Source organism: Bufo gargarizans, chromosome 1 (assembly GCF_014858855.1).
Source record: "Bufo gargarizans isolate SCDJY-AF-19 chromosome 1, ASM1485885v1, whole genome shotgun sequence".
Classification (NCBI taxonomy): domain Eukaryota; kingdom Metazoa; phylum Chordata; class Amphibia; order Anura; family Bufonidae; genus Bufo; species Bufo gargarizans.
Window position 1 is genome coordinate 661,469,513 of NC_058080.1, and position 9,730 is coordinate 661,479,242.

General features: G+C 49.1%; 1 protein-coding gene across 2 annotated transcripts; it reads left to right on the forward strand.

Annotated features, from left to right (window-relative positions):
- Positions 1–414: 414 nt before the first annotated feature.
- On the forward strand, positions 415–9,355 carry LOC122924707. Of its 2 annotated transcripts, XM_044276056.1 has the most exons (3): positions 415–2,302; positions 4,107–5,712; positions 8,942–9,355. In XM_044276056.1, exons 1-2 carry the CDS (start codon positions 2,078–2,080, stop codon positions 4,563–4,565), a joined length of 684 nt encoding a protein of 227 aa, XP_044131991.1. In that variant the 5' UTR covers positions 415–2,077; the 3' UTR covers positions 4,566–5,712; positions 8,942–9,355. The 2 variants fall into 2 exon arrangements, 1 of the variants encoding a protein (XP_044131991.1); XR_006387427.1 differs by lacking the exon at positions 8,942–9,355 and having other exon boundaries at positions 3,113–5,703.
- The last annotated feature ends 375 nt before the right edge of the window (positions 9,356–9,730 follow it).

Consider the following 9,730-nt stretch of genomic DNA (forward strand, 5'->3'; position numbering starts at 1 on the left):
TAGTGGCCTTGTTAGAAACACACCTATCGGGTGAAAAAGTGGCAGCGCTGGGCGGAAAGAGGTGGGCCTCTCACGAACACCACTCCTGTTATTCCACGTATTCTCGTGGAATTAGCGTTTACGTTCACAGACAGGCGGACTATGACCCACTAGAACAGCTAATTGACCAGGAGGGTCGGTATATTTTCCTTCACTGTCACTGGCAGGGTCAAAGGAGCATCATCGCCTTTATATACATTCCACCCCCTTTCACGGTAACTGATGGATTATATCTCAGCACGCGAGGAGTGCCCGCTGCTGGTGGTGGGCAAGTTCAACTTGGTCATGGACATAAACATAGACAGGACATCCACCATAACTGACTACGAACAAAACGCCAGTTCGAGTACATTACTATCTAGAATGTGTAAAGAGATGGCACTGGTCGATGTATGGAAATAAGTAATACTTACAGGTCCATCTCGCGAGTTGATCTGGCCCTCGCCACCCCCGGGCTTATCAATAGGGTTAAAAAATGAACTATGAAAGTCATGGTATCTCCGATCACGCCCCGGTTACGGTGATATTTGACAGCCATAAAAAAAATTAAACAAAAATAGGAATTTTAAACTTAACCCCCTCCGGATGACATTGATAAGATTACCTCAGCTCGTATACACATGGTTTGGGACTCACTCAAGGCGTATCTCCGAGGTAAATACTCACAGAAAATTAGGAAACAGAAGAATCTTTTTGCCCAAACTCAAAAAGAAATAGAAGGGACGCTCAACCAGATAACAAATGGGATCACTCGGGTAAACACCACTTGGGGCAGAGGACCTTTAATGAATCCGGTAAACCAAGTAGATTGTTATCCACAATAGTAAAAAATCAAAGGGGGAGTAATAATATCATGGGAATTAGGACAGAGGCAGGAGATATTCTATGAGACCCTGAAGATATCTTAGGGGAATTTACTCAATCTTTCTCCATGTTCTACCAGGCCGGGCCCATAGAGCAGGATCAATACCTAGACAATATTAATATCCCGGAGTATTGATTGGCTGATCAGACCGATCCAGCTGAGCGAGTTACAAACTACTCTGACGTCTATTAGGGCACTACGTCCCCAGGGCTGGACGGTTTCCCATTCGAACTAAACCGGAAACATGAAGTAGTAAACCAGTCATGGATATTTGGTTCTTTACCCCCCTCATGGATGGGAGCTAACACTTAGTCTTCATCTTCACATTGTTACACAATACACATATTAAACATTTCTTGAAAAATGTTCTCATTTGTATTTTTTGTATACATACAGAAGTAAATATATCGCACATGCTTCAAATTATATCGCAATTTAGATTTTAGGCCATATCGCCCACCACTACCTTTCACCCATTCATCTCCAGAGCAGAGAGAGCACCATAGCAGACACCCACGGCTAATGTCCTCGATCGCCTGTAATGCCGACCACTGACGTTTAAAACCTGGAAGCGCGCGCTTTTCTCTGGGTGGAGATTGGGGAAGGCGTTCCATGTAAGTTATAAGCCGAGCCTCCGCTAGGCTTCCAGGTTGGCACCAGCAGGTGGCAGCGCTGAATTGTTTTATACTCATCTCTATATAGGATCATGGAGAAAACTCAATTTTTCTATACCAATTGGAATCTAATAATTGCAATTTGCAAGTCCAGATGGGGACATAAAAAGTAAAAAAACAAAAAGGCCATACTTCTGAAATCTCAGAAAAAATGTATCTCATACAGTGAATTTATCTCCCGGGGAAAAAAACTTAATAAAACATGATCAAAAAGCTATATGCACCCGAAAATGGTATTCACAAAAACTACAGATCTTCCTGCCAAAAATGAGTCACCCACGTCTCAGGCATTAGAAAGTACAACTTGTCCTGCCAAAAACAAGCCCTCCTACGGCTATGTGAAGAGAAGAATAAAAAGTTATGGCTCCAGGAAGACGGGGCAGTTCTTATAAGAACTATATTCTGAGAGACCACCAGAAGATTCCCTGCCGATGGCGTGCAGCACCTGCCCCAGTCATTTTCCTTGGGCAACTCTTCAGGGCTTATCTTTTACCCTGACATGTCTCAGATCTGTAGGAAATGCAGCAAGAAGGGTCCCAGCATGAAGGACTACATAGAGGCCGCCTGCAGGATTTGTCGTGTGGCAGGGCATGTGTCCAAGGACTGTGCGAAGATGACCACCTGCAACCCATCTATACAAGGAGGGACAGGACCTACACATCTGTGGCAGCCAAGGGTTCGGCAAAGCCCCCACAGGCTCCAGCCCCAGTGGCCAAGAAGGAGGGTAAGAGGACACCGGGCCCTCCCCTGGACCATGCCACCAGCCCTCCCCGTTCCTCTTCCTTGCCACCCCTACTGACGCAACCCCCTTCCCTAACCCTTGCCTTCCTTCAGGTCCTACAACCATCTGACCAAGCAGGGGTCTCACGGCCCTTCCTACTGGTCTGGTGGGGGCAGCATGGGTGCCGCAGGAGTCTATCCTTATCAGGGGGGGTTCACGCTTGATTCTGTCCATAAGCTTGTCTGCGGCAGGCTTCTGGTCTCAGACGGCTCCTGGGCGGGGGAGCCGGTAAGTCTCATCAGCATGTACGCCCCCCTGGTCGTGAGTGAGCGCCTGGAGCTTTTCAAGGTCTTGCAGACCCAGCTTGTGACCACTAGGGTTAGGGCAGAGACTTCAACTGCCCCATCAAAGAAGACGGGCGCCTCCTCAAAACTGCTTATCAAGAAAGTGACTCAGGCGTCCTTGTGGAACGCTCTGGGCTCCATGGGGGCTGGCTCTGTAAACTACAGTTGGAGCCACCCCGATGGGTCACAGCGGTCTCGCATTAACCTTGTGTTCACTTCTCGGGGTGAAACACCATGGGCATTCCATGGTCCCCTGCTTCTTCTCTAACCACAGGGCCATTAGGCTACAAGCTACTCTGGGCAACGGTTTCCCTCCCGGCCCTGGCTCCTCGAAGCTTAACTGTGCCCTGCTGCAAAGAGTGGAGGTGATGGAGGACCTGAGGAATGCCTACATTGGGTGGAGGAACGATAAATGCCTGTTTGAGGATGCTACTGAATGGTGGGAGCATGTTAAAGGAAAGTTTCACAGTTTTCTTTCAGGTGAAAGGTCAACAAGCATGTGAGCGGAAAAGGGACTTCAGGGATCTGCAGAGACGGCGGCGCTCCATGCAGGACCTCCACTAGTGCGACTAGGACGTCAGGGATGACCTGGAGGAGACCAAGAAGGGCTTGGAAAGACAGTTTGAGAAGAAATCCAAGCGCATCATCTTCCGTTCCAAAACAGAGCACCTGGAGAAGGGTGAGAAATGTAACTCTCTTTTTCAGGAAGCTCCACGTCGGCCACACGCACCTGACTGAGCTCCGAGACTAGACCAAAAACATCACCACGGGGAATAAGGGAGTGATGGGAGTCGTCAGCGATAACTACAGTAAGCTCTACTCCTCGAAGACCACCGACTTGGGTTCCTGTCGCGTATCGCTAACACCCTTGATCCTGTAGGCGCAGTGGCGATGGACGCTCCCTTGACGGTGGAGGAGCGGCACTCTGCCGCAGAACCCCGAGCAGTGATGGTCTCCCAGCAGAGATCTATGTAGGGCTGTGGGACCTCATTGGCCCGAACCTGTTGGAGCTGTACGAGGAGATGGTGGTGGAGGGAAGAATGCCTCTGTCTTTGAGGGAGGGAATGATCATGGTCTTGTATAGGCAGAAGTGGGAGACACGGGTTTTTAAGAACTGGCATTCCATCTCTCTTCTGAATGTGGACTACAGGACCCTCGCCAAGGTACTAGCCAGCTGGCTGAAGGCTGTCATCGGACGGATCATCCAACCGGACCAGACCTGCGGCATTCCTGGCCGCAAGATCACATCGCAATACGTCAAAGCCGGCCGCATGTCCGTGGTCCTGGTCAGCCTCGACGGGAAAAGCCATTTGATTGTGTTTCATATGTCTTCATGGGCAAGGTCCTGTGAAGGTTTGGGCTGCGGGAAATGTTCTGCTCCTATGTTCACCTGATGTACCTTGACATCTCTGGGGTCAGACAAGGCTGCCGTCTTTCACCTCTTCTTTCTGTTTGTGTTATAGAGCTGCTCCGAGTCTGTCCGGCAAAATCCAGAGGTCAGAGGGATCACCGCACCAGACCGACGAATGGTAAACTGCTCGCTGTACATGGACGACGTGACCGTCTTCTGCGCTGACAGGTGTTCGGTGACGGCGCTCGTCCAGAACTACAAGGAATTCGGCCGGGCTTCGGGAGCAAAGGTCAACTGTGGGAAGTCGGAAGCCATGCTGTTCGAGGAGCAGGCCCTGACTTCCTTCTCCATCCAGTCGGACTTCATCAATATCTGGGAAGTCTGGTTCAGGAAGGAAGGAGCAGCCCTGAAGTCCTGGCAAGATCGTATGGCAAAAGTCAATCAAAAGATCGGACTGTGGGGCCCCAGACAACTCGCCATCGAAGGGAAGACTCTCCTGCTGTGGAACGAGGTCCTGCCGGTTCTTCAGCACATGGAGCAAGCCTGGCTTCCTCACATCACCGTGCAGTAGGCCATTACGAGGACTGTCTTCTGCTTCAACTGGGGCTCTAAAATGGACAGAGTAAAATGGCCAGTCATGTACATAGAGCCCCACAAGGGTGGGAAAGGAGTTCCGGACATCACGACCCTTCTGCGGGCAGCCATTGTGTGCGACTGTGCCTGCAGGACTCTGACAGCAAAAGGACGATGGCTCGGCGGGCCGGTCCATGTCCCGTTTCTTTCTCCTGCCTCTCTGGAGGAGGCTAGGGTTGGGAAAAGTGGGACAGCTCCTACCCCGACAACTGGGACACCCCCTGGTACTAGCAGGACCTTCTTGAGTTTGTAAGAAAACACCAGCTGAAACCAAAGACTATCCACAAGCTGATCCGAGTAAAGGACTTAATGGAGTTCGCCGCCACCGATGAGACTGTTTGGAAGAACGTGGCTTCTAGCAGGTTAACACCAACGGGCACAAAGACCTGGCATGGATGGCCATTCAGTGGGGCCTGCCCCTGAGAACTTTTATGTATGCCCGTTGGCTATGCAACACCAGGTACTGCCCCGGGTGAACTTTCCAGGAAGAAACACCTTTGCACCTATTTTGGCAGTGCCCGTTCGCCCAAGCCCTGTTGGATGCCCTGGAAGAGCAGCCGGAAGGACACCGCCGTGGTTTACGGACTATTCCATAGGACCCATACCGTTGAGGCGATCAGGAGGCCTGAAGCCACATGGACTGTTCTAAGGACGCTGTGTGGCTTGCCTGGAAACACCTAGTGATGAGCTGAGAGGATGTCCGTCCAGGACTGCGGCAGGCTGGTTCTCAGACTGCTCAGAGACTACTCCATCATGGACGGCCTGGAAGTCTACGAAGAAGAGGATTAAAACCCCTCTCCTTCCCTCCTCTCCCCCGGTGTGTCTGTCTTTTAATAAAGCTTCGGGCCTTTGACTCCCCTCCCTTTCCCTATACCCCTCACCCATCACTTGTGCTTCTCCATCTGGTGCTTGTTGATTGATGTGTTCTATTACAATGGCAGTGTGCTGCTGTGTGTAGTGTACAGTACAGGATCACTGCCTATGCGCAGACTGTCCAGTGGGTGGCAGCAGGGAGCGGGTTATTATCAGGTAGATGTAGATACAGACTGTCCAGCGGGTGTCAGCAGAGAGCGGGTTATTATCAGGTAGATGTAGATACACGGAATGTCCAGCGGGTGTCAGCAGAGAGCGGGTTATTATCAGGTAGATGTAGATACAGACTGTCCAGCGGGTGTCAGCAGAGAGCGGGTTATTATCAGGTAGATGTAGATACACGGAATGTCCAGCGGGTGTCAGCAGAGAGCGGTTTATTATCAGGTAGATGTAGATACACGGAGTGTCCAGCGGGTGTCAGCAGAGAGCGGGTTATTATCAGGTAGATGTAGATACACGGAATGTCCAGCGGGTGTCAGCAGAGAGCGGGTTATTATCAGGTAGATGTAGATATACGGAATGTCCAGCGGGTGTCAGCAGAGAGCGGTTTATTATCAGGTAGATGTAGATACACGGAATGTCCAGCAGGTGTCAGTAGAGAGCGGTTTATTATCAGGTAGATGTAGATACACGGAATGTCCAGCAGGTGTCAGCAGAGAGCAGTTTATTATCAGGTAGATGTAGATACACGGAATGTCCAGCAGGTGTCAGCAGAGAGCAGTTTATTATCAGGTAGATGTAGATACACGGAATGTCCAGCGGGTGTCAGCAGAGAGCGGGTTATTATCAGGTAAATGTAGATACATGGAATGTCCAGCAGGTGTCAGCAGAGAGCGGTTTATTATCAGGTAGATGTAGATACACAGAATGTCCAGCGGGTGTCAGCAGAGAGCGGTTTATTATCAGGTAGATGTAGATACACGGAATGTCCAGCGGGTGTCAGCAGAGAGCGGGTTATTATCAGGTAGATGTAGATACACAGAATGTCCAGCGGGTGTCAGCAGAGAGCAGTTTATTATCAGGTAGATGTAGATACACAGAATGTCCAGCAGGTGTCAGCAGAGAGCGGGTTATTATCAGGTAGATGTAGATACACAGAATGTCCAGCAGGTGTCAGCAGAGAGCGGGTTATTATCAGGTAAATGTAAATACACGGAATGTCCAGCGGGTGTCAGCAGAGATCGGTTTATTATCAGGTAGATGTAGATACACGGAATGTCCAGCGGGTGTCAGCAGAGAGCGGTTTATTATCAGGTAGATGTAAATACACGGAATGTCCAGCGGGTGTCAGCAGAGATCGGTTTATTATCAGGTAGATGTAGATACACGGAATGTCCAGCGGGTGTCAGCAGAGAGCAGTTTATTGTCAGGTAGATGTAGATACACGGAATGTCCAGCAGGTGTCAGCAGAGAGCGGTTTATTATCAGGTAGATGTAGATACACGGAATGTCCAGCGGGTGTCAGCAGAGAGCAGTTTATTATCAGGTAGATGTAGATACACGGAATGTCCAGCAGGTGTCAGCAGAGAGCAGTTTATTATCAGGTAGATGTAGATACACGGAATGTCCAGCGGGTGTCAGCAGAGAGCGGGTTATTATCAGGTAAATGTAGATACATGGAATGTCCAGCGGGTGTCAGCAGAGAGCGGTTTATTATCAGGTAGATGTAGATACACGGAATGTCCAGCGGGTGTCAGCAGAGAGCGGGTTATTATCAGGTAGATGTAGATACATGGAATGTCCAGCGGGTGTCAGCAGAGAGCGGTTTATTATCAGGTAGATGTAGATACATGGAATGTCCAGCGGGTGTCAGTAGAGAGCAGTTTATTATCAGGTAGATGTAGATACATGGAATGTCCAGTGGGTGTCAGCAGAGAGCAGTTTATTATCAGGTAGATGTAGATACACTGAATGTACAGCGGGTGTCAGCAGAGAGCAGTTTATTATCAGGTAGATGTAGATACACGGAATGTCCAGTGGGTGTCAGCAGAGAGCAGTTTATTATCAGGTAGATGTAGATACACTGAATGTACAGCGGGTGTCAGCAGAGAGCGGTTTATTATCAGGTAGATGTAAATACACGGAATGTCCAGCGGGTGTCAGCAGAGATCGGTTTATTATCAGGTAGATGTAGATACACGGAATGTCCAGCGGGTGTCAGCAGAGAGCAGTTTATTGTCAGGTAGATGTAGATACACGGAATGTCCAGCAGGTGTCAGCAGAGAGCGGTTTATTATCAGGTAGATGTAGATACACGGAATGTCCAGCGGGTGTCAGCAGAGAGCAGTTTATTATCAGGTAGATGTAGATACACGGAATGTCCAGCAGGTGTCAGCAGAGAGCAGTTTATTATCAGGTAGATGTAGATACACGGAATGTCCAGCGGGTGTCAGCAGAGAGCGGGTTATTATCAGGTAAATGTAGATACATGGAATGTCCAGCGGGTGTCAGCAGAGAGCGGTTTATTATCAGGTAGATGTAGATACACGGAATGTCCAGCGGGTGTCAGCAGAGAGCGGGTTATTATCAGGTAGATGTAGATACATGGAATGTCCAGCGGGTGTCAGCAGAGAGCGGTTTATTATCAGGTAGATGTAGATACATGGAATGTCCAGCGGGTGTCAGTAGAGAGCAGTTTATTATCAGGTAGATGTAGATACATGGAATGTCCAGTGGGTGTCAGCAGAGAGCAGTTTATTATCAGGTAGATGTAGATACACTGAATGTACAGCGGGTGTCAGCAGAGAGCAGTTTATTATCAGGTAGATGTAGATACACGGAATGTCCAGTGGGTGTCAGCAGAGAGCAGTTTATTATCAGGTAGATGTAGATACACTGAATGTACAGCGGGTGTCAGCAGAGAGCAGTTTATTATCAGGTAGATGTAGATACACGGAATGTCCAGTGGGTGTCAGCAGAGAGCAGTTTATTATCAGGTAGATGTAGATACACGGAATGTCCAGCGGGTGTCAGTAGAGAGCAGTTTATTATCAGGTAGATGTAGATACACGGAATGTCCAGCGGGTGTCAGCAGAGAGCAGTTTATTATCAGGTAGATGTAGATACACGGAATGTCCAGCGGGTGTCAGCAGAGAGCGGGTTATTATCAGGTAGATGTAGATACACGGAATGTCCAGCAGGTGTCAGCAGAGAGCAGTTTATTATCAGGTAGATGTAGATACACGGAATGTCCAGCGGGTGTCAGCAGAGAGCAGTTTATTATCAGGTAGATGTAGATACACGGAATGTCCAGCAGGTGTCAGCAGAGAGCAGTTTATTATCAGGTAGATGTAGATACACGGAATGTCCAGCGGGTGTCAGCAGAGAGCGGGTTATTATCAGGTAAATGTAGATACATGGAATGTCCAGCGGGTGTCAGCAGAGAGCGGTTTATTATCAGGTAGATGTAGATACACGGAATGTCGAGCGGGTTATTATCAGGTAGATGTAGATACATGGAATGTCCAGCGGGTGTCAGCAGAGAGCGGTTTATTATCAGGTAGATGTAGATACATGGAATGTCCAGCGGGTGTCAGTAGAGAGCAGTTTATTATCAGGTAGATGTAGATACATGGAATGTCCAGCGGGTGTCAGCAGAGAGCAGTTTATTATCAGGTAGATGTAGATACACGGAATGTCCAGCGGGTGTCAGTAGAGAGCAGTTTATTATCAGGTAGATGTAGATACACGGAATGATCCTAATTAGAGTCTAATTTATAAATCTTTAACCTTCTCATTTGCATATTCCCCATAGTGCATTGCCTCCCCCTCTCACTAAATTAAAAGAACCTGGAAGGGAAGGTTCTTGATTGATGCTTGAGGCTGATTGGTGTGAGCAGTGCCCCCTGCTGGAGATGGGGAAGGGCTGCACCTGGATGGAGGGCCGAGGCTGATTGCTGTGAGCGGTGCCCCCTGCTGGTGATGGGGAGGTTGTGAGGTCTCTTTGGGTTTAGAGTGAGGACACTTTATCACAGTCAGAACGATAACCTGGGAGCTGAGAACAGGGTGGAGTCATATTTAGTGCATTAATCTGCATATCCCCCATAATGCATTGCCTTCTCCTCTCCCTAAGTTACATGAACATGGCCGGGAAGGTGGCGCTGTGTGCACAGGGCTGACAGGTGATGTGTGTTTGGGCTACAAGGGCTGAATACGGCCTCTTGTCTGTGATGGGGAAGGTTTCTGGTTCTGTATCCCCGTCTGTGGGGTGAAAGTCCTGCTTATCATGTA